At 37.5% G+C, this 25,240-nt stretch overlaps 1 protein-coding gene across 3 annotated transcripts in view; it reads right to left on the bottom strand.

Moving 5' to 3' along the window:
- LOC127942120 (rho GTPase-activating protein 26) overlaps window positions 1–25,240 on the bottom strand; it is a 78,995-nt gene that overhangs the window by 20,463 nt on the left and 33,292 nt on the right. For 2 of the 3 annotated variants that reach the window (XM_052537700.1, XM_052537701.1), the window contains exons 3-16: window positions 23,924–23,985; window positions 22,480–22,551; window positions 21,470–21,571; window positions 21,096–21,206; window positions 20,477–20,581; window positions 20,142–20,271; window positions 16,781–16,881; window positions 14,353–14,447; window positions 11,692–11,770; window positions 10,748–10,784; window positions 10,503–10,568; window positions 10,339–10,413; window positions 5,819–5,903; window positions 450–508 (exon numbers count right to left, since the gene is read on the bottom strand). In XM_052537700.1, coding sequence (XP_052393660.1) covers window positions 450–508; window positions 5,819–5,903; window positions 10,339–10,413; window positions 10,503–10,568; window positions 10,748–10,784; window positions 11,692–11,770; window positions 14,353–14,447; window positions 16,781–16,881; window positions 20,142–20,271; window positions 20,477–20,581; window positions 21,096–21,206; window positions 21,470–21,571; window positions 22,480–22,551; window positions 23,924–23,985 — 1,179 coding nt within the window. The remainder of the gene's footprint in view (window positions 1–449; window positions 509–5,818; window positions 5,904–10,338; window positions 10,414–10,502; window positions 10,569–10,747; window positions 10,785–11,691; window positions 11,771–14,352; window positions 14,448–16,780; window positions 16,882–20,141; window positions 20,272–20,476; window positions 20,582–21,095; window positions 21,207–21,469; window positions 21,572–22,479; window positions 22,552–23,923; window positions 23,986–25,240) is intronic. The other variant, XM_052537702.1, reaches the window with a different exon arrangement.

Genomic DNA, 25,240 nt, shown 5'->3' on the forward strand with positions numbered 1-25,240 from the left:
CAAGATAAGATGAAGATGGAATGAGATACAGTGGGAAAAAAAAGATTGTCTTGTTTTCATGTACAAAAATAACCAAACATCCTTAATGCAAGATACATTTACTTGAGCAGCAAAACTGCATTAAATAAATGTGAAATAATTTTCATAAAATGATTTATGAAATAGTTTTAATAATTTATTAAATATTTATAGAAATTGAAAACCAAAGTTTATGTTACAAATGAGATCCAAAAGACGATCTGGAAGAGGACAACATCCCTTGGCTGCCACACTGTAAATCCATTTTCTTTTCTCTACGCCCCGGTTTCCTGTTTTCGATCATACTAGCTTGAGCACTCCTACTCTGTAGTGTGTTTTATCAAATGGTGGAACCATAGTCAAATAGTTTTATATAGTTAAAATAGATGAAGACCAGAACAGTCCAACCAGACAGATAGAGAGAAACTCACTGGCTGCTTTGATGAAGCTCCTCTGGTACTGGAATGTCATGAGAGGGGCCGGCAGCATCCTGATAGAAGAGGAGAAGAGAAGGGATTAGCGATTAGATAACAGAACAAACAGATAAACAGACTGTCAGGCGCAAAAACAGAAGGAATGTCATCGAGACAGAGTAAACTGAGAATGTTTGGATGCATGAGGATGATAGTCTTCCTAACTTCTAACTTCTGAGAGGTTTTATTTTTAGCCTGCAAGCTAACTTGTGGATTATTAGCAATGTTGTAGAATTACATGAATATTTGTATTTTGTATATTTGTATATTTTCTGACAAATATGTAAGTGGTAATTGCAAAATATCATGCTAATAATGTGAATTACTATATTTGTATATATTTTTTGAAAATAATATGAGTGGTAACTGCTAGGGATGTAACGATTCAAAATAAAAAATTTTTATGAGGCAAATTATAAAAGAAAAGGTGTCCTTTTATTATTTTTTCAGACAAAGTGATGCACATTTCTCTGTGAAATTGAAATATGTCAAAATAACAACATTAAATTGAAATTTTAAAATAAATCCCAAATCAAAAAAATAAATATTGCAAATACAATAAAATAAAAAAATCTTCATATAAACAAACAAAGGCTTTGTCTGTGCTATTTTATTATTATTATATATTTTTTTTTATTTAATTAGAGGCAACCTTTACATTTGAATCACGATCCAAAGAAAGATGCTGCATACATGTAGCATGAGCAGTTCTTGATTCAAATTTAAGTCTATAATTTTGAAATTTGAGCAAAAACAGAATGCTCTCACTGGCTTTGTTTAACTATATTACATAAAACACAAAAACAGCAGAAGGGTTTCATGAGATGCAAATTCACTCTCTGACAGCAGGTGGTGCTTATGGAACAACAGCAATACAGCGTTTCCTTGGTTACCGCTGTTAACAAAGCAGTGCTGCATTTATAAACACCAGCCTAGAAAAGAAAATAGCATCTAAACTTTTATGAAGACAGTCAGTTTCCATCAGAGATACATTGATATAAACTTGGAATGTGCACTTGTAGTGCACTTCAAATCTTAAAATTATATATAAAAAATTACTTGCAAATAATATATTATTTAAATAAAACTCCATGTAAGTGTTATTTCACTTTTAAGTAATTTCATTACTATGTTTCTTAACACACTTAAGTACATTTTGTAATAATTATAAATTAAACATTTTACTTTAAAAATACATTTTAAAGCATAATCTTTTACTTTAATAAAGAATACTCAATTTTGGTGTGTTGATTAACATACTAAATCATGTGTAACTTTTACTTATAGTTCTAACTGAAATGTTATTAGATATTCCAGTTAAGAAACCAATATATTAAATATACTTTAAATATATGACATGCAAGTTTCGACAAAATTACATTAAATCATTATTTAGTTCACCATAAATGCTTGTCAACACATTTAGCAATATACTTTAAGCATATTTCAATTTCAAGATTTCAATTTGTCCTTTCTCTTTGGAGTGTTAAAAGCTCTTGGTGCATGAAGATCTGTAAAGTTGACTAAAGTCTCAAATCCAAAGAGATATTCTTTATCAAAGTTAAGACTCTGCCACGCCCCCTAAAATGGCTCATTCAAACATTGTGGAATGCCGACCAAATGTTCACTCAAAAAAAGAAGGTATGGTTTCAGTAACAGCAGTAAGTTTTGAAGCAGCCATGTCAGGGAGATGCTGTGTGTCTCTAGGCAAAAGCAAAAGCACTTTATTTGTCCTTCCGAAAGTAGATGCATTAAGGAATCTATAAGATCACTTACAACAGACCAGCAACGCATTTTATGGACGACTGTTTCGTAAAGGTAGGTACCGTTTCGTAGGAGGTATTTCTGACTTTGCTACGACAGTGTGTCGCTTCTGAATCAGCTACTGTATGTTTTGTTATTAGTTTAAGTATTTGCTACTGAATTTTCAAATGTGGAGTTTTGCGCGTGTGTGAGAGTGAGAAAGAGAGAGAGAGAGAGAGACAGGGTAACACAGTGGAGTCAGTTTTCTTAACTGTCCGTGGCTTGTGTACTGCAAACACATAAGAGCTTCATCATTGTGTCTGTCACACCACTCTGTTCCTCTTTCGGGCTTGAACTGATAGTAAATCTAAGAACATTATTAACTCTCTTTACATTCATCTTGAAAGATGAATCTCACGATTATGGAAAGTGTTACATTTCGGACGAGTGCTTGCAGTGTTCGGCCAATCAGAGCATACTGCACTTGTCGGAATGAGTGACTTTGTAGAAACCTATGCATTTGTGAGAGACGGGGCATGAAGGACCTACAATAATGTACAGTTACAGAACTCGACGACGCACTCAATATGTGAAGTATTAATTTTGTAAATACAACTACTTATACTGTTAAGTAAGGAACAAGTGATGACGGGCCTTTGAATTATTAGAAAATAGTGCATCACAATGAGGTGAACTGGACCAGAGCAGAGAATGTGATCAGAGCTAGGAGTGGGGCAGCCCATTTCTTGCTGGAGCAAATAATGGATTTTTTTTAAATCAGAGCATTGTGGTGGTAATCTGTTTGTTTGTAGCATGTTGATACTCAATATTGATTTTGTGATTCACGTTTTAAACAGTTTATTGTACAGGTAGTAAATATGTGATTTATCAGCTTAAAAACAGAAAAGTTACAATGTATTCTTTCTGTTTCTGAAGTAACTACAAACCTCAGCTTCGCCATAGTAGAAAGACACTGCACTTTGTGATATTTCAAAACATAGGCTTCTGAAATACTTTAGCCACAAATTTCGTAATGGAGTGAAGGCAGAGCAGTGTTTCTGATCAGTGGAGCTTCTGAAATACTTTAGCCACAAATGTCGTCATAGAGTGAAGGCAGAGCATTGTTTCTGATCAGTGGAGCGAGGAGCAGGAAATTATGAACACAGAGCGGAGTGATTACTGAATTGGAGCACGGAGGAGAAATGTAACGAAACAGGAATGTGACGCTGTGTCCTCTAAAGGACAATGCTGGGGAATGCTGCCAGCATGACTGGAGTCTGAAGCACGTGTGAACTAACACCAATCCTATAGGTCCACGTGGCCTGTGAAGTCATTGGCGGGTGCCCGGATGTATAAAAGGGCACCTACTGAATACATCACCAACTTAATTGTCTGAAGGAGACATAAACAAGCAGGCCAAAGAATTTACGGGGAACCATGGTTACATGTAAAACATTTCCCTCTAAAGAACTCATGCTGCGTCCTCTAAAAAAGCTGCTTAGCCCACAGCGAGTTGGCTATCTACTTACAACCCTAGCGGGAAAGATAGCGCTGTCTAGGCAAGGGCTTGAGGAGTCCACTACTTAAAAACCCTGAGCAGGCACAGCTATCCTCAGATAGTTATGTACCTAGGAAGGAGCTAACAGAAGGGGTCTGACGGGGGTCTGATGTTTCCAGGAAAGGGCTCACCGCAACTGCAAGTAAGGACACAGCCAGCCTCAGACAGCTGTATTCAAGTAAGCCCGTCCTGCTATAACAATGGCAAGAATATAACTATTCTCAGGTGGCTAAACTAGGAGGTCCCCAATCAGAGTCAGTCCCACAGTAGGCTAGCAAAGGCACTGTGTTATTGACCATAAGCTCACATGAAGGAGATCCGGACCATCAGTAAATGATGTTCTCAGGGCGAACACATAAGCCATCATTAGTCCAGAGTCAGAGCCTGATGTACACAGTGGCCATAACACTAGATGGGGGAAAGGGGAGGAAGGGAAGAAAATGATCAAGGAGTCCCAGCCACGGGATGCCGGCGATCACTGCATCTCTTATTTAGGATTTCCCTGAGATCATTATTCCCTTTGTTAGCGTTAGCTTTCCACTGCGAACTCCTAGAAAGAGGAGCACGGTTAGTGACACAAGACTTTTGATCTTGTCTATGAGCTTCAGCTCTAGACAGATCACCCCCCACTAGAGGACTATTTGGAGCTCTGAGGAATGAACTTCCTGAAAGCAGCTGATTGCGCTTTTGGCTCTTTGAACCTATCCACAAACAACTCGATGAAAGTGCCAAAAAAAGTCCAGTAGGCAAAAGCAGAGTATCGAGAAGATAGTCCTTTTCTTTTTCCTGATGGCCAAAAGATCCACAGATCCGTAGTCACCATAGCCACCACTGAGAGACCAATGGCAGCAACAGTTTACTTGGTGGAATGGCGCAAGTCCTCAACGGTCTCTGCCCTTATCCAAATCCTTCAGCAATTCAGCCTGATAGGCTTGTAACACTGCCATGGTGTGTAACCATCAACCTAACCCGCTGTCACATACGCCCTGCCATTCAAATGGGAGGTGGTCTCAAGCGCTACGGATGGCAAGGCAGAAATCTTCAAAGAGGATGACTCCGCTCGACCTGCGATCCCCAGCTTCCGCAGTGCCTTGGATATAATGGGGGAACTGGCCTTTGAGAAGAGAGGCAAACAAGATTGGAGCGTGCTCCTCACCTAGGCACATGACGCTGAAGTTGTGCGTGTCCTTCGGTGTCAAAAACCTCACAAGCACTTCTTGAAAAACTCGAGAGAGAGAAAGTAAGTATGTGTGAATTGCCTGTGCGTCTCCAAACAGTGTCAGGCAGCTGCGTCTCTACTAATAGCAAAACTGCAAGTTGATAAACTATTTTACTGATAAAATCGTCAGATCAGTGCTGACAACCCGTTTCTGTGCATGTGTATGTTTCCATGTGTTTGAGTATGTGTTCGTACTGTATGTGTGCACTTTTGTAAGGGAGAGAACACAGGAGCAACACAGTATGTATTCCATAAATAATAAAACAAATTTTGGGGCAAAAACCTGTTGTTTACTATATTTATTTGCTTGGTCAGTGTTGTTGTGGGTTTTGGTTCTTTGGCTGTTGTAGGCTATAAGGACCTTTGAAATAATTGAAATTATTTGGTGAAGTGATCTGGACATGCAAAGTGGTCAAGATCTGGAACAACTTTAGCCATGTTTCGCTTAATATAATTGCACATATGTTAGAATGTTTGTCAGCCAGTCAGATTCAAGCATTCACAAGCTTAGCACACTGGTAGCTTGTTGACTCATCTGTGCGAAGGGTCCCAACTGTTCACTATGCAAGTGTTCTGAGTGTATTTTATCATTGTTACAGCAGTCACCAATATGTTTTACATGGTTTCTAAATACTGTATGCCTTAATTAATAGCACTGAGTCTAAGCAATTATAGAGCTGATACCTTAGCAGTCAAGGTAACTTTTGAGACTGTGGGAGCCAGTCAAATCAAGACAGGTAAAAAAAAATGTGTGTAGTATAGCCTGGGTGATGTCATGTGGTCATATGTTCAGTGGTGGGTTGGTACCTGAGGTAGTGCTTTATTGCACTGGTGATGGTCTTGATCTCCCATTCTGTGCTATTCAGCTCCACATCTGCACAGGTTTTGGGGTCTAGAGGAGGATTATAGACCCCATTGTTAGAAGGAAGATTTAATTTACCAGTGACCTCTGTTCAACCTTTGGAATTACCAACTCTGCACACTGCCAGTATGTGCAAGCAAACAGTTTGTATAGAAAATAATCACCCCCAATAAAAACAATCACATTTTGTTGCTTTGCAGCATGATATGAAGATGGACAAAGTTTTTTTTATTTTATCCAGCTGTATTTACACAGTGCAACTTATAACATCCAAGTAAAAGATACTACGAAGCCTCGCACGTGGCATGCAGGAAATAAAGTAGGCTAAATGGTATGCACTATTTACTATTTTGTTCCCTCAATTTATAAATTGTCCACATGAGTTACTAATTAGTTCCCTCGATTTTCTAAATCATGTACACAAATTATAAATCGAAAGAAAGAATTAGTAAATTTTGCGGACGATTTCTAAAATTTTTCTTGCATGTCATAACACCAACATATCAGAAAAAAATTAACAAATCACTGAGTTGGAAAAAGGATCACCCCCTTATGTCTGTATTTAGTTGAACTACTTGTTGATTTTATTATAGCCTTTACTCTGTTTTGATATGTCACTACTAACTTTGCACATCTAGACAATATTTGCAGAACTGCAGAATATTTCCTTCAAGTTCAGTTAATATTGATGTCAAACACATTTGTGGACTGCAGTCTTCAAGTCATTCCACAGATTTTCAATTAGGTTTAAGTCTGGGCTCTGACTATAGGCCATTCAAAGACGTTCACCTTTTTCTCCTTCAATCACTGTGTGCTCCATTTTGTTGTGTTCTTTGGAAGGTAAACTTTCTTCCCACTGACAACTTTCTGGCAGAGGACAGCAGATTTTCCTCAAGAATTTGACAGTATTTTGCCCCATCCAAGTGCTCCGGTCCCTGCTGCAGAGAAACACCCCCATAACAGGATATTACCAATGCTTTACTTTACTGGAGGAATGCTGTTATTTGGATGCTGAGCTGTATTTGTTTTACGACAGACATATTGTTTGGTGTTGAGGCCAAATAATAACATTTCATTCTCATCTGCTTCAGAATCTTTAAGGTGCGTTTTGGCAAAGCTAAGTTGTGACTGTATGTGGCCTTGAGGAGTGGCTTTTTTCTTGCAAACCTCCCATACAAGCCACATTTGTGGAGAATTTGTGATATTGTTGTGTTGTCACGTGCACACAATGGCCTGCTTCAGAGTTGCTGTAGGTCTCTTGGTCAGCTCTCTGACCAGTTTCCTCCTGGCTCTTTTATCCAGTTTTTGTTTTTTTTTCTTTCAGTTTTGTTGATGTGAAGTGTTGATGTTAATTCCTTCACTTGGATGTTATAAGTTGAAACCGAGTAAATACAGCTGGATAAAACAAAGACTTTATTTTAAAAGGGGGTGATTATTTTCTATACACACTGAATGCATGCTGGCAACAGTTAATAAGCATAAAAAATTCAAACAATTTCCTAAAGCAAAAGTATATTCATAGTCATAGTCATTATCAGGCAGATAAATACCAGTGATCTGGTGAGTAACACAACATCAAAGTCTATTCATCCTGTTTTCACTGCAGGGTATGACGGCATTCCTATCACTTTTTGCATGTAAAGAGGGTTGTGTGCTGATAATAATGGTTCCTTGCTAAGTGAAGCTTTATACACAAACATAATACTTCAAACAATCTGTATGATATTAATGGAGGCAGATGTGCTTTGAAAGTACAGTAAAAAATATGGTAATATAGGAGAGGCACTCACATACATTTTGGCGTGTGACAAAAAAGTGAAATGCATTCAACACTGACAGATTAATATAATTTTTATTGAACTAAATTAATTTAAAAAGAAATCTAACAATGTGTCTATCATGCAACGATTCAACACCACCAAAAAATGCATCATGAAAAACTAGGTCACTCACATAATAATCAATATATCTGTCTACACTGCATGGGAGTAATGCAACAAACCTAAATACAGTCCACTATAAATCAACAAAGCTGTCTTTGATAATGAATGTGACACTGTGACAACTAGAGCGCTCACACTGAAATAAAAAAAAAAAACTGCAAAACAAAATGTTTCCAGGGACAATTGTTAAAAATGTTAAAAAGGTGTAATTTTCTTAGAAATGTACTTTCTTTTTTTTCTTCAAATGCTGGTTCCATGTGGTTTTAAATATCTTTTATATTATTTCCCAAAAAAGTTAAAATGTAATGGCTTAAATTAAACAAAAAGGTTAAAACCATTTTTAATTAAATGAAATATGGAGTAACCATCATGCATAAATAACGTTGCGGTTACGTATGTAACCCTAATTCCCTGAAGGAGTGAATGGAGACGTCACTTCGGTGACATACAAACTGGGATCTCGCTTCGAGAGACCAATCTACTTTAAGTGTAAACTAAATGAGCCAATACACATTGGAATGCAATTATTGCATCCAGCTGCAGCTGGATATATCACATAAAAAGGCAGCCGCTGCAATGTATACCTTGTTTTCGCTGAGGAGCTGAGCGGGTGACCAGGCCGCTCAGCAGCGGTACAGCAGCCATGACGACGGGACGTGGCGTCTCCATTGCTTCCTTCAGGAAACGAGGGTTACATATGTAACCGTGATGTTCCCTGTCAGTTGGTCACTCTCGACATCACGTCGGTGACCGACGAACTGGGATCTTCTGCCAAAGCACAATGGATGCTGCCCCTTCCAGTGCCCTGTGCAAGCCACCTGTGCCCTTTTTTGGGCCGGGGCTCACAACAAGAAAATCACCCACCATTTTCATAGAACTACCCACTCCGTGAGATTGGATTACACTGGTAAAATGTACCCGTTCCACTAAGAACACTGAGGATATACAGTGGACTTTACACATATGGGATCCACTTAGGTCTCACATATGGAACCCAGCTTTTTACCGGTTCTCGAGGATTCCTCAAGTGAAGGCCTGGCACCAGGCGTTCAACCAAGTATGGCTGCTGAAGGGGATGGAGGCGCTCAAATAAGGTCGGACACTCTGGAGTAATTTTAAGAAGCAGACACTAACCGCGGCTCTCAGTGCCACAGTACCGATTTGAGGTGAGAACACAGGAGGATAACAGCTCCACATGAAGGCTATAGAATCTAGCGAACGTGTTAGGGGTCGCCCAGACCGCAGCTCTACAAATATCTCAGTGAGGTGAGGTCAGCAAGGTGCCATGAGTCAGCACCCAGGAGGATACAACACTCCTAGAAGAACACCACTCGACTAACAGGTTCCATTCAAGGCGTAAGCGTGTCTCTTAGACTGTGCTCTTGCCGAAGTGTTGGTGTCCACTACCTCTTGGGGTAGGTCACCAAGAACCTCAGCGTCCCATTCAGGGACCAGACATGAAGTTTTTTCCAGAGGTCTCGACACTGGGTGCCAGAGTGTAGATCATGTAGAACCACTGACAGTGAGATGTCTCTGGAGAGGCAAACAGGTCTACCTGAGAGGCTCTGAAACATCTACAAATCAGCTGGACTGTCCGATGGATGGAGACGCCTGGGAGCGTAGCTCAAAACAGCTCGTCAGTAATATGGTGGAGAAAAGAGATTCTCTGGGTTGGGAAGAGTTTGTTCTTTTCCCAGTCGACCCGAAGACCCAACAGGCTGAGGTGCAGGAGCACCAGGTCCCTGTGCTCAACCCCAGCAAACCACCTGTGCTACTGCTGGAAAAAGCCCTCGCCTGGCAGCAGCCTGGACAAGCACTAGATCGTGGCAGGGGCCTTTTTTCTTTCAAGGAAATGGATCCTGGCCCTTAGCTCCGAAATGATCATCTTCCAGCAATGAGAACATGACTCATCCACCAATGCCACCTCAGTGTGTTTAATGCCCAGATACGCGAGGCAGCAATCCTGACCATCACCCATCACCAGAAGCTTTCAAGATTTAACTTGCATTGAACTCGAAGCTCACTGAGGAGAATTAGATGGAGCAAAACGATGTTGTCAGTCGGCTCTGAAACAAAAAGCTGGTATGCATTACACCTGCTGCCCTTTTATGCTCACGCTGTGACCAGCAGCAGCTGGATGCAGTAATTGCATGCCAGTGTGCATTGGCTTGTTTCGTTTACACTCGAAGTAGATTGGTCTGTCGATGCGAGATCCCAATTCGTCTGTCACTGACGTGACGTCGAGGGTGACCGACTGAAAGGGAACATATTTTAGCATACCATTAAAAAAAAAGAGTTCTAATTCTGGAAATGATATACTTAAAAATAATATACTTAAGTGCGAAATTGAATGTAATGTTTTCAGACACCTAATTGCATGTTACTTAATTAAAACTTGATTAAAAACTTCCAAATGGTATATGAGAAATGGTATATGTGACATTTATGGCTGACATTCATTTCATTTAAATCTCCTGGTTTAATTAAAACAAAATAAGCAGCAGCAGGGTGCTGATTCTCACCCATGACCAGGCTGAGTAGTTTCTGCACTCTGGAGCTGACACCGACAATCCTGTATAGACCCTGTTCATCAATACCTGATAAGAGAAAAAAAACACAGACTCACACATACTCATATGCTGGTCACCATCAGACCTTTTTTTCTAAAAAACAACATGAGGCATACCTCTGGTTTCTATGGCATAGATGAATTTTTTGACAACGTTGAAGCCAATGACATCTAATTGTGCCACTTAAATAAAAGTTAGTTGGGAGAGGAAAACAAAAACATCAATACACCACCATGGTAAAACAAGCAGTAATACAAAAAAAAAAAGTGTTCATGAACCAGCATGATAAGTGTGTATGATTCTGTGATTCAAATGAATTATGATTTAAAGATGTAGAAGACTGAAATAGCACCATACTTACTAGCTTCATTCTGGCTGTCACGATTCAGGGTGTATACCTGCGAGACAAGACATTTTGGTCAAGTGTGTGGCTGTTAATACAGAGCAGCTTTGGAAGAAAAGAAAATCTGCATAACAAGTACAATTTAGTGGTACCAGCTGAGAAGCCATCACAGCATATAACACCACTGCCTCATTTGTCCTATTTTACATGCATAATCTGCTGGCTAAAAGCTTTTGAAAACAGGCTTCATCACACTGAAAGAGACATTTATCATTCTAAAACCTAGTGAGCTGCCTACGTACATAGGCAGCATTTTTATTGATATCTATCTATCTATAATTATGACAACCTTCAGAATAGTTTAAGAACGCTGCTGTATGTGTAAGATATGCAGCTGCTTCATGAATAGACATAAAGTACATAAATCAGATAGCAGATCTAGACTGGTGGAGCTGGGGGAGGTGGAGGGTTTCAGAAGAACTGCACCATTTACAGTAACATAATTTAACTAGTTATTTAATCAAAACCACATAATATTAATAGGAAATATTCAAATACATTTTTGTGATAAGCAAAATTGAATCATTTGAATAATTTGAATCGTTGCCTAAAAAGTGCTTCATCAGTAACTGATGAGGTCCCATGCTGCCCACGAAAGTAACAGCCTATGTAGGTGGTATGCTAGCGAGGCAGCTCACTAGATTAAGGAACAGAGCCTAAATCATCCTACAATACATTACAAATTCTATTATGAATCCAACACTCAACTAATCCACTATATCTGAATTCATATGCAAAAAGAACACAAGCTAAATGCCTCAACATGCATATTTATGAGACGCAAAAAGTCTGATGAATATGCATTCAAAATGAGAACACAGTTTATCTGATGCACAGCAGTGCCAAGCATGCAAACTCTCTTATGTCAATTGATATCAGATTTGATTGCTCCGATAAAGTACCGGTTCTCTTCCGTCCATGGCTTCCATCCAGAGTCTGCGGTCTTCCTCTGACAGCGCCTGCATGGTGATCACGCCTTGCCTGAAACATGCACACACGTCCAGGCACAAGCATACACAGCGGTACAGTCAACAACACGCACATGCACACACACACAAAAATCTCCTGTGATGCATGTATACTTCCAGTCGGACACTCTTAGTAGATAAATAAACTAGAGAGCCTTTGTGTTCTAGAACAATTTATTTTTATAACATCTACAAAGCCACCCTTAATTGTATTAAATTTTCACTTGTAGTGGACTTAAAAAAATAGTATGGTTAAAAAACTGTACTTGCGGATAATACAATAATATTGATACTAATAAAATGTGTCTTGGACTTAAAATGCACTTGAAGAGTTCATTTTTAAAAGTAATAATGTCAATGTAAAGGTTTTAATTTAAAGAACCATTCAAATGATTGTGTTTTAATAATATATTGTCATGTTTTAAAGAAGTACACTTATTTTGATGTGTTGAACATTAAAGAAGATCTAAAGTACTTTGATTATAAATTTTAACTTGGTTTAAATTAATAGCAATTAAGTTCTACTGATGAACTCTTTAAACTAAATGGCATGCAATTTAATCATTTGGAAACAACGTTAATAGCATGCTATTTATTAAATCCACAATAGCAAATGCATTCATAGTTGAAGAAACACACATAAGTCATTACCCTTGGTTACAAAAGTAGATAAACCAGATACTGATGATGCTATTTCAACAAATTGATAGGATTTCATGACTTGCAAAATGACAGTATGGACATTCAGTCCGATAGATTTACCAATTCGATTGATTTAGCATACAACAATGTAAGAGCCAGTTTTTGGTGCTGTGTGTTTGTATGGCAGCTCTATCAGTAAATCAGGATTACACACACTCACACACCATTCACTTGCGTGACAACTGAAGGTTAGGCCATGCCAGGTCAGGAAGAGTTATGGTAATAAACCTGGGGATGTTTAATTGAGTTTGTGCACAGGAAAGCCTGATAGATTTACAGTGTGGTGGTGCACTGCTGCCGTGGAGGGCAAAAGCAGGAGGCTATTGCAAAATTGCAACATGTTTTGTGTAAAATACATTTGTGAATAATTAACTAGATAACTTCATCATGACACATCGGCACTGAATCATAAGGCATCATAAGCCACAAAGGCATTGATGTATTATACACATTCATGTGCATGCAATGTCTGAAATTGTCACTCACTAAAAAGCCAAAGCTGGAATTGACTCACAGCTATAGACGCTGCATAGCATCACCCTATTATTAATTACTATTTTGTCTAAATGTGATTCTTTTCTTATTTTGTATAAATATTTTTTAAAACATCTGAATCTCAATGTGACCCTTTACACTGAGACATATTTTCTGAAAATCCAGCTTAATGTTAATAAAGCAGAATTTTGATAGGTAGGATTTAGAACCACATGGAGATTTGCTTTCTATCAGGTGTTTAAAAGTAGGATATTTTTTTTCTCCAAGTAAAAAAAAAAAAAAAAAACTAAAAACAACAACAACAAAAAACTAAGAAACATCAATTTATTTTGACAACTAAAACTACATAAATTAAAACTAGCTGAAATTATACACCACTCGTCAAAAGTGTTGAATAATTCAGACTTTTTAATGTTTTGGCTGCATTTGTTTGCTCCAAAATACAGTAAACAGTAATATTTTGAAATATTATTAAAATTTAATATTACTTTTTTATTTCATCCTTTTAAATAAAGGTTTTGTTTCAATATGTTATATTAATATTTCAAATGTATTTTATTCATGTAATGCAAATCTGAATGCTCAGCAGTCATTAAATAAGACTTTAGTGTCACATGATCCTTCAGAAATTCTTATAATAAGCTGATTTTGTGCTTATTATCAGTCATTATTTGTGCTCGGTTATGAATACTGGTTCTTATTATTATAAATCTTAATTTTCTTTATTAATTTTTTTGTATTCTTTGATGAAAACCCAGTCTATTTATTTGACACATTCATTTGAAATATAATTTATATATATATATATATATATATATATATATATATATATATATATATATATATATATATATATATATATATATATATTATAAATGCCTTTTCTATCACTTTTTTTATAAACAGTCTTTTGAACAACAATGCACATGCTTGATTCAAATAATATATATTTTTAAATGCAAATTTAACAGAATTTTGTAAGGTTGATGCTTAAAATCTAATCTAAGTGTTGAAAGAAATTCGAGATATATTCTCTGGAGCTAAATCTTATTATGTTACACAATTTTGCTGGGAAGCAAGGCTAAAATACTGACTGATATATATATGTAATTTGCCCAGCATTATGTCATTAGGTCTTACATCATCTTTTGGCCTATAGGTTAAGTGTAAAGTAATCGGCTCCCTTCCTCTGCCTACATCCCATAAGATGGCCACTTTATCTCTCTCCTCCTAGCTACTGCAACAGTTCTGACAGGCCGAAGCTGTACTCTCTCTCTTCATGCCTGACAGACCTAGTTCAAATCTCCACCCCGTTTCCTGAGCAGCAGCCAGGAAGTGTGTCTCCCGCTGAATGTTACGTGGACCAAAGTGCCATCTGGTGGGAGGAATGCAACTCACCGGTCCACAGCTTCAATGTCGAAACAGAACCGCTTCTCGATGGAGTCTGATTTCCTTCTGGTGCAAGATTTGAGCGTAAAGCTTTCCTCATCCCCCTGAAAAGAGAAACATGGTTTCCTATAGGCCCAACAGTTTTCAGTGTTTTGCTTATTTGATTTTTATCTGATCCTGGACGGCCGACTGGAAAATGTGACCAGGCGTTCTATATTTACCAACTACACTGTCATCACATAAATGATTATATAAATAAATAATAATGTGTCAGGTTACTTCCTATCTTCTTGCAAGTGTGGCCATGGAATGGGTGTTCAAATGCAGTCAGCTATTTTTATTCCAACACTTCACAACTCCTTTGGCGACTAGCAACACATTACACGCATGTCTCTGGAGTACATTACCAGAGTTCTGTTCTTCAGTGTCCTCTTCACTAACAGTATAATCGTTTCTATCACTCCACTCTGCAGAGTCACTTCTCTCATTTTTATTTTTTTTACTCTCTTCACATTTCAGAAAAGGTGACAGCATATTGCGCATGCCCGAGGACTGGGTACTAAACAAACTGTGTACACTTACAGAATGAAACAAGGGTGCCTGCACTCACATGAAACTAAAACTGACAAATGGGACTCTGTGGTCTAGTCTACAATAAATCTGCAAGACTGCATGTACACAGTAGGTATACCATTTGGAAATTCATGTTTTCAGTTATAAAAGCATTTAGGTATTCAGGTATTAATACCCGAAGTATTACACTTCGGTGCATATTCATACATGCCACATCCTTTGTGTTACTTCACATGTGCATCCTGATTCCTGCTGCCATCTCTTTCCAAGTTAAACGATGCACACACACACACACACACACACGGCCATCCACCTCATCTAAAGCAAAATGTGATTCATCAGACCAGGCATCCAGTGGTCCAGTTCTATTGCTCACGGGCCCATTGTAGGTGCTTTCGGCAGTGGACAGGGGGTCATCATGGGCACTCTGTGGCGACGCAACCTCATGCACAGCAAACTGTTTTGCACTGTGTGTTTGGACATCCTTCAATCATGGACAGCATTAAGCTTTTCAGTTTGCTCTTCTGTGTGATTGGACCATATGGGCTAGACTTGCCGTTTTGGAGATGCACCCAGTCATTTAGCCATCACTGTTTGTCCCAGAGGTCAGATCTTTTTGTTGGACCATTTTCCTGCTTCCAAAACATGAAATTCAAGGACTGATGGTAACACTTTGGTTAAGGGACCAATTCTGACTATTAACTAGTGTATTAGCATGCATATTACTAGCATACTGGCTGTTTATTAGTACGTATAAAGCACATATGAATGATTTATTCTGCATGACCATATTTTAGATCCCTTAATCCTGCCCCATACCTATGTAGATTTTACAACTACCTTACTATTACTGAGAATTGGTTCCCAAGCTAAAGTGTGACCCAGTGTTATTCACTTCACCTGTCAGTGGTTTTAATATTCTGGCTGATCAGCTTATATAGCTCACTAATGAAAATATGTTGAAGATTAGTGTAAAGGCAGTCAATTTGTTATCTGACGATGGGTTTCCACCGTGTGCTTAACAATATGAGTTTGTAAATCCTGCTTGTAATCCCTCTGGACCGTTCGCCTGCTAACCCTCCAATATAAGTCTATTTACTGTAAACGTTCATTTTAACCATCTGAAGGATGAGCTGAATGACTGTTGTAACTGACATGCCCAAGATGCAATACATAAACACTGGGTTGAAAGAAAAACAGAACAGGGTTAGGGTTATATGAGTTTTCAACATTTTCAAACCTAAAATCAGAAAGCTTTTATTTTGGCGGGTTGCCAGCAAGTAAGTATCCACTGCTGGTTTTAGCAAATGCCGAGTGAAGCCCTTCCAGATTTGCATTTTGCTGTGAAACCGTTCGAAGTCGAAAAGTCGGAAATTTACCTACATTAAATCGAAAGGTTTTTGTTCCAACAGCATTTCCTTGTAAATATGTTAGCAACAACAAAAACCATGCACACCAGGAAACAATATAACTCTGTATTCAATCTATAATCGCAATAAAGCACGTTTTCTGATTGCATTTCTCTTGCGATTGGCAGGTTTGTGTGTTTAGCAGCGGGGTGGTAGTGTGTGGTTGGAATGTAATCAGGCCAAATGCAGTCCCTGGTGCGAGAGTCGTGCTTTTGACCCTGCGTGTGTGGCAGTGTAGAGTGAGCCGGGCACAGAGCCAGGTGCCGACACTGGAGCCCGCTCAACGATGCGATACGCAGCTTCTCGTGCCAAGATCAGAGGCTTGTCAACATGGGGAACAAACTTGTGGCCTGTGCCAGCATCCACTCTCCAATCCAAAGGCTACACATACTGTTGAGTGAAAGGGCACGAGAGGGATTGCATGTGACAAAGAAAGAGAAAAAAGAACTACTTACATTTTTGCCTCCAGACTTCTGATCAAACAGCATCATGGTCATGCGTTTGGGCTCTCGGTGATAGATGCAGTAGTACTTCACCCATGTGGACACAAATGAACCTGATTTGGTATAAAACAGGGAGCCATGTAAGATCACAGAGCTTTAGTTTAATTTAGTGTTCATGTGTGTTCAGGAACATGGACGGGAAACACTGTTTTTAGCCATTAAAGTTTTGTGTGATAGAAAAGGAGAGATATGGTAAACTCTTTGAAGGCTTCGATTAGGTGAAACTTTTAAGCAATGGTGGAAAGGAAAAAAAACAGGTAAAATGTAATACTGCACACGAGCATAATAGTTGCTGCCTATTTTTTCACCATCTTTGGTTCTTATTCATTTCTTAATAGGGATTTCAAAAAATCTTCAGTAAAGGCATAAATAAGCAACACAGGTTCATCACAAATCCTCTACATGTACTTACATTTTTGCTAAACTTCAAATACGTAACTACACTGAACAAATTTATACAGGCAACACTTTTCTTTTTGTGCCTTAGGCAAGCCACAATAAAAGGCCACTCTAAAATGTGAAGTTTTTAAGTTTTTCAAGTTTTGAGGGAGCATGCAATTGGCATTCTGACTGCAGGAATGTCCACCAGAACTGTTGACCATGAATTGAATGTTCATTTCTCTACCATAAGCCGTCTCCAAAGGCATTTCAGAAAATTTGGCAGAACATTCAACCAGCCTCACAACCACAAACCACGTGTAACCACACCAGCCCAGGACCTCCACATCCAGCATCTTCACCTCCAAGATCATCTGAGACCAGCCTGCCAGACAGCTGCTGCAACAATTGGTTTGCATTACCAATTATTTTCTGCACAAACTGTCAGAAACCATCTCAGGGAAGCTCATCTGCATGCTCATCGTACTTATCCTAGTCTTGATCTGACTGTAGTTCATCGACATAACTGACTTGAGTGGGCAAATGCTCACATTTGATGACATCTGGCACTTTGGAGATGTGGATGACTCACGGTTTTCATTGTACAGGGCAGATGGCAGATGGCAGACAGCGTGTATGGCATCGTGTGGGTGAGCAGTTTGCTGATGCTGGACTACAAACACAGGTGCATTTTATTGATGCCATTTTGAATGCACAGAGATACTGTGACGAGATCCTGAGGCTCATTGTTGTGCCATTCATCCATAACCATCACCTCATGTTGCAGCATGATAATGCACAGCCCCATGTTGCAAGGACCTGTACACAATTCCTGGAAGCTGAACAGTTCTTGCATGGCCAGTTTTCTCACTAGACATGTCACCCATTGAGCATGTTTGGGATGCTCTGGATCAGTGTATACGACAGTGTGTTCCAGTTCCTGACAATATCCAGCAACTTCACACAGACATTGAAGAGGAGTGGACCAACACTCCCCAGGCCACAATCAACAACCTGATCAACTCTGTGTGAAAGAGATGTGTTGCACTGCGTGAGGCAAATGGTGGTCACACCAGATACTAACTGGTTTTTGGACCCCCCAATACAGTAAAACTGCACATTTTAGAGTGGCCTTTTATTGTGGCCAGCCAAAGGCACACCTGAGCAATAATCATGCCTTTCTTAATCAGCATTTTGATATGCCACACTTGTGAGGTGGATGGACTATCTCGGCAAAGGAGAAGTGCTCACTAACAGATTTAGACAGATTTGTGTAGAATATTTGAGAGAAACAGGCCTTTTGTGTGCATAAAAGTCTTAAATCTTTGAGTTCAGCTCATGAAAAATAGGGACAAAAACAAAAGTGTTTTGTCTTTCTAATTTTGTTCAGTGTATATGTTCGACACAGTGCAGAAGCCAGCTTAATTTTGAACACTGGAGGCAATAAAACACCAAAAAACTTTATTCCTTTTTACTTATATTATGATTACCAGAAAATAAATTAACAAGGATACATTTCCGTGCCAATTCTTTGCACAATATTTTACAATCCCCTTAAAATATACCTTTACCATAGTGCATGATTTCTAAACTAATTTATTTTAATATGGATATCACATATTCAGCTGTATGCGTATGGATTTTCTGCTTTAGTAAACTTGCTTGGTAGCACACCTGGCACACCAGTGCACTTGCAATGCATAAAACTCAAGTATGAGCATCATGAAACATGGTTCGATAAAAGTTATAAAATAGGGTAAAATGGCAAGTTTACTCAAGAAAATATATTTTTATCTCACTTCCTCTTTCGTTTAGCCCCATCAATTTGGTTTACAGTATGATTTAGTGTAGGGAGTATGTTCATTTTAAAGGCAATAGAGCGTTAATCTTTTAGTGACACTTACTGGCCATTTCATTTATCAACTGCCATGGTACATGCATTAACCGATGTGATTAAATGTTGGCACAGTTACATTTATCTGTTTGGAAAAGACTGAACATTCTCTAGTTACACGCACTGAACATTTTATTTTGGCTACATTCACACTGCAAGCATTCAGATTTATTGCTCAGATCCATTTTGTGTGTGTGTGTGTGTGTGTGTGTTTGTGTGTGGCTCTTCACATTGTCTTTTTAGGTAACACTTTAGTTTAGGGACCAATTCTCATGCATTAGCATGCATATTACTAGCATATTGACTGTTTATTAGTACTTATAAAGCACATATTAATGTCTTAATTTAAATGACCATATTCTACATTCTTTGATCCTCCTCCATTGTGGCCAACATCAGATTTCAGTGTGAACTAATAACGGTCCTCAAACTGGCCATTGGCCACATTTAAAACACAAATGTGAACAGCTATACAAAAAAATCTAATTGAGCACTAAGGCTTGCAGTATGAATGTAGCCAAAGTGGCCAAAACCTGAAACGAAAAGATCAGATTCCATCTGGTTAGTGCTATTCTCACTTCCATCACAAAAAAAAAAAAAAAAAGAAATTCAGAAAAAAAAGAGCAAAATATCAGTTTTGGGACACATTTTCCTCTGATGTGAACATAGCCTTACAAAATGCTGCAAAACATGAAAGAAGTAAAATGAAAGCATTGAAAATTTATTAAAAATAGTAGCCTACAAAATAAAATAACTGAATTACAGTTAGTGATATGTATGAAATACAACACATTTTAGGTGTACTGCAAAATATTCAGATTAATTCAAATATACGAGTAGTTTGAGAAAGCAGGAAGATTAATGACGTTCATTGACGTCACTTGCAATGCTTCATGGTAGTGGCTGCTGAGATATTTTATTTTGGCTCGCCATTTGGGATTGTGGGCACACACACACACACACACACATACAAATCACACTAACCTCTGTGTGATCAGATGTGTCTTAGAAATCTGAAAAGCACCAAACTTTTCAACTTACGTTTCTCTTGCACAAACAGGTATCCTTCCATTGTGTGTGGACTGATGCTCTTATGTTCGTGCGGGTTTTCCTTCATCTTCTTCATCAAACATTCCACCTCTGAACGTGTGCTCTCGAACCGGTTCCGTGTCTGAAATACCACAAAGACAGAGAAGGAGAAGCTGTTAGCATGTTTCCAAAATATCTGCAAACGTATTTCTGTGTTTTCTGTTTAATAGAATCAAAAAATGACATACAGCACCTTTAATGCATTAAGGTATGACTATGAACTAATTCGGCTCTCCTAATTTGTAATATCAATATCTTTGGGGGTCTGTTGTAAGAAATGCACTCACATTTTGAATGCTGATTGTGAGGTCTGTCTTGAAATGGTTGAAGTCTTTGGCCAGTTCGTACCCATGATGGTAATATGTAAACAGACCTTGTAGAAAGGCCAGCAGCTACATCCAAAAGAGAGAAAAACAGCCATCAAAGAAGAGATTATAACATAACATAAAGTAACAAAACGAAACGTAACGTAACGTAACATAACATAAAGTAACAAAACGTAACGTAACAAAGTAAGAAAACGAAAAGTAACAAAACGAAAAGTAACAAAACGAAACATAACAAAACGTAACATAACAAAACGTAACATAACATAACATAACAAAACAAAACATAACAAAACAAAACATAACAAAACATAACAAAACAAAACAAAACAAAACAAAACATAACATGAAGTAACAAAACGAAACATAACGTAACATAACAAAACGTAACATAACATAACATAACATAACATAACATAACGTAACATAACAAAACGTAACATAACAAAACATAACATAACAAAACAAAACAAAACAAAACACAACACAACACAACACAACACAACACAACACAACATAACATAACATAACATAACATAAAACAAAACAAAACAAAACAAAACATGCAATGAAGTTTTACCGGCTCCACAAACTCAAACATTTTCCTCTCCTGAACTTCCTGCACTTTGAAGACATATTCCAGCGAGACTTCATAGAAGTGATGCCTCACGATGTCCACCTGGTTATCCGCCTGGGGAGATTCATTAAGAAAAACTGAAAACATACACAGATGTCCATGACATCAAACTGGGCTTTGTAGCCTTCAGTCCATGATGTCTACAATGGCAGAGCGTAAACCAAATGCTTTTTAAAAATGAAGTCAAGCCTTTCAATACATCTGTCCCCAATTTAAAGTTTTATAGGAAATCAAACCAGATGCTTGCTAGTCTTAAAGTGCAACAAAAGATCATTTTAGTGATTCTCAAGTAAAACAGCTTTAATAGCAGAACATACTTCATGAAGGTGTGCTTCCTTCTTCTTCGCAGACAGACTGAGATGTTTCTCCAACACTGTACAATATTTCTCCGTCTCTTTATCATATTTCTTTTTGGCTTCCTGGGGGATAAAAATGCAAACTCTGTGTCAAACAGACAACAGCCGAAATGTTATATGTAGAGATTGGCATGCATGTATGTACACATTCATTTTTAATTGGTTATGCAGTATTTAACTTTTTAAAGCAGTTACAGTGGGTCATTTCTGTTTCAAAATACACACATACACTTAAATGAAACTATATCAAGTAGTGTGTTTGGGTGTTTGATGCTGAAGCTCTCATACCATTACCGTATATGCTTGTAAGTACATTCGGTAGTAACCTTTTAACCATTTTTCAAAGACAATATAAGTATGAAATTACAGGTAATTACAAACGAATTGCATTTCATTTAATTTTTAACTATAACACATTTTATTTTATTCCAAATAACATGCAATTAAGTGCCCGAAAACACTATTCTTTTAAAGTACACTATTTCTGTAATAAGTAGATGCATTCGCTTAAAATTTGTCATTCAGGAATCAAACATCCACCAGCAGCATGGATGGGGAGCTGAAAAGTTGGCAATACATTTGAATCACTGTTTGAAAAAAAAAAATGAGGCATGGACAAATCCGTGCTACATGTCAAATTGAACAGATTCATTGTATCAGTTTTTTTATTCATAAAGAAACATCAAAATGAGTGTTTACACATCATAACCAATAGATGGCAGTGTTGTCTAAACAGTTACAGTAGCTTCATCGATGCACTTTTATCTGCAATGGCTTGACCGTCATGGAATCTGCTGGTTTTGACTCTGACATTGACCTTAAGTGACAATGTTTCCCTTGAACAAGGTACTTCTATAATGGCACTGATAACTGAAAACATCTACATTCTGCCAGGAGTTAAAAAACACAGTAAGACTCTCTCTGCTATGAATATTATAACAACATAAAGCGATTTGAACTTCTGCTCTCACCTTTGCAGCTCCAATCTGCTCCTTCCTGAAACGTTCCAGTGGCAAAATCAACACATCACTGGCATTTTCAATCTGAGGAGACACAAGTCATAGGGTTACTTTTATCATCTACTTCTAAAAATCAGTTTTAGCCAGGCTCCTCCCCATTCTTTGTTACATATGTTTTGAGAACTGCTTACTCTTACTTAAAGGTAGACTCCACCCCAAAATGAAAATTTTGTCATTAATGACTTACTCCCAAGTAAATCACACTGTTAAGGTCCAGAAAAGTATGAAAAGCATCCAGTCAGAATAGTCCATCTGCCATCAGAAGAGTTTACAGTGCTTGCGTTCAGCAGATTTTCTCCAAATTAGTGCTACGGTTAAGCTGCGAAACACTGAGGAGACAAATTGTTGAATAAGGTCATTATTTTTTTGTTTTCTTTGTGTACAAAAAGTTACGTTATGGTTCAACCACTGATGGCAGATGGACTATTCTGACGATGTCTTTCATACTATTCTGGACCTTAACAGTGTATTTTACTTGGCAGTCTATGGGACAGTCACAAGCCTCCCGGTTTTCATCCAAAATATCTTAAATTGTGTTCTGAAGACGAAAAAAGCTTTTACGGGTTTGGAACGACATGTTAAAGCATAAAGACTTTATACTGTAGACATGACATAACCTCTTTTTATTTATGCATTTATTTTAGTATTTTGTTTTTTCTGTCCATCACATAAAGACAGTACTGGCAAACTAATATTTTTTATTTATTTATTGCTGGATGGATGCAGTCCAAACCAAAAGATTAGATTATTCATAAAAAGCTACTTCACATTTTTTAACACTTGAGTTATAAACGAAAGACACAAAACAGTAAATATAAATACGACTGGATTGGCCACGTTTACAGCTGTTAAACATAAAGATACCTATGTCAGTGTGACCACACATTAGCAAGTTGCAGCTTTGCTTGGCAACTATAAACCACCTACCATTACACAGTGTCTACATCGGATACATGTGAAAGGGAAATCACACCTATAAGCTATAAAGCTTGTTACAGTTTGCAGAATAGGTAGTAGTTTTCTGCTTCATGTCAGATTTGGTCTATAGCACTAGGGTATATATTCTATAGCAGATGTCTCTTTTATTTCTATTAAGTTTATATAAACATCTCTTATGCAAAATGTCTTTTTCAGGACAGTATTCATTAAAAAATTACATGCATTTTGTATGATCCTTCTTATTTTGGTAAAATAATGAACATTTTGCAGATTCTGCAGGGTGAATGTAATCTTTTGACCACAACTGAATATCATCACACTGTCCAAATCAGGAAAAAATAAAGTCATACAGGTTTAGAAAGACATGGAAGTGAGTTAGTTTTTTTTTGTGAGTTTTTCTTTTAAACTGTTAGTGATAATGAAGCTGATGATAGTGATGATGAAGAAACCAGCTAACCATTCGTGTCCTCTCATCTTCCAGGTTCTGTAAGACTCCAGCAAACTCCTGTAGTGATTTGGCTTTGAAAGAAAAGAAATAACACTGGTGATCACACACAACATCTTGACCACATTAGCTTAAATTGCATCTGCAAGAGCTGAAGTCAGACATTTGTCATTTTATGATTCAAAACGGACACCCTGAGATTTCAAGTAAGACATTTTTATCCAAAACCAAGCCAAGATCAACATTTTTCACAGCACGTTTTTAACTTGGCAAAATTGCGCAATAAGTTTTGTGTTTAACATACACAAGTCTGTGTGACAACCATGAGAAGGTGACAACAAAGAAAAAAAGAAAAAAAAAAAGAAAAAAAAAAACACGTGACCACATGCCAGCTTCTGCAAAGACTATATTTAACACCTATAACTAAAAAAAAAAAATTATAGGCGAGAAAAAACTGTGAGATGCAAACATGCAGTGTTGATGTGTTGGGTTTTGTGCAAAAAAAAAAAGTTTTCTGAAGGTTCTGAAATGTTGCATCTTTTCCTCCAAATCTTTTCTTAAAAATAATAACTATATCTCATAATCACAATATAGCTATTTTTTTTATTTTGTCTTTGTTATTATAAATAAGAAGATATGCAAAAAAAAAAAAAAACAGTAGGAAAAAAATATACAGAAACAAATAATGCATTACCTTTATTATTTTTAAATAATTTAGTGTGAAAACCTCAAAATCGTAATTTTGCACTTTTTTTTTTTTTTTTTTGCCTGTGTGCATTCCGGCTCATTTTGCCGGCACGGGTCACAATTGTATAATACTTTTTACACAACAGGTTTTTTTTTTCAAATCTTAAATCTGAGAACCTTTTTCAGCATTGCGATATTCTAGTGATAACAGAACAATTTTACAGTTTGTATCACATGAAAAATATTGTTTTTGTGTCACAGAATTGTAGTTGTAAGTGTTTTTTAAGGCAAGAATGTAGCTGTTTAGACATCAGATATGTGGTTTGTTAATAAAGATAACGTCTGTTTGGAAATTAGCTTTTTTGGAAATATGAGCTCCAGGGCATCAGTACAGCACTCATTAACCCGATCTTCTGGAATTTGTACTTTTGACTGAATTGCCTAGCAACTTTAATGATGGCCTTTTTTTTATTGTTTATTTTATTCAATAAATAATGTTTTATATAAATAACATTAGTATTTTATCATAGTATCTAGTATTGAGAAACGGTGTGTGTGTTCGATGGTGATTTTAGTTACATCGTTCCACTATTAGACTGTTTTTATGAGTCAGCAGTTAAGACTTTTATATTGAAAGAGACT

This window comes from Carassius gibelio, chromosome A21 (assembly GCF_023724105.1).
Source record: "Carassius gibelio isolate Cgi1373 ecotype wild population from Czech Republic chromosome A21, carGib1.2-hapl.c, whole genome shotgun sequence".
Taxonomy (NCBI): Eukaryota; Metazoa; Chordata; class Actinopteri; order Cypriniformes; family Cyprinidae; genus Carassius; species Carassius gibelio.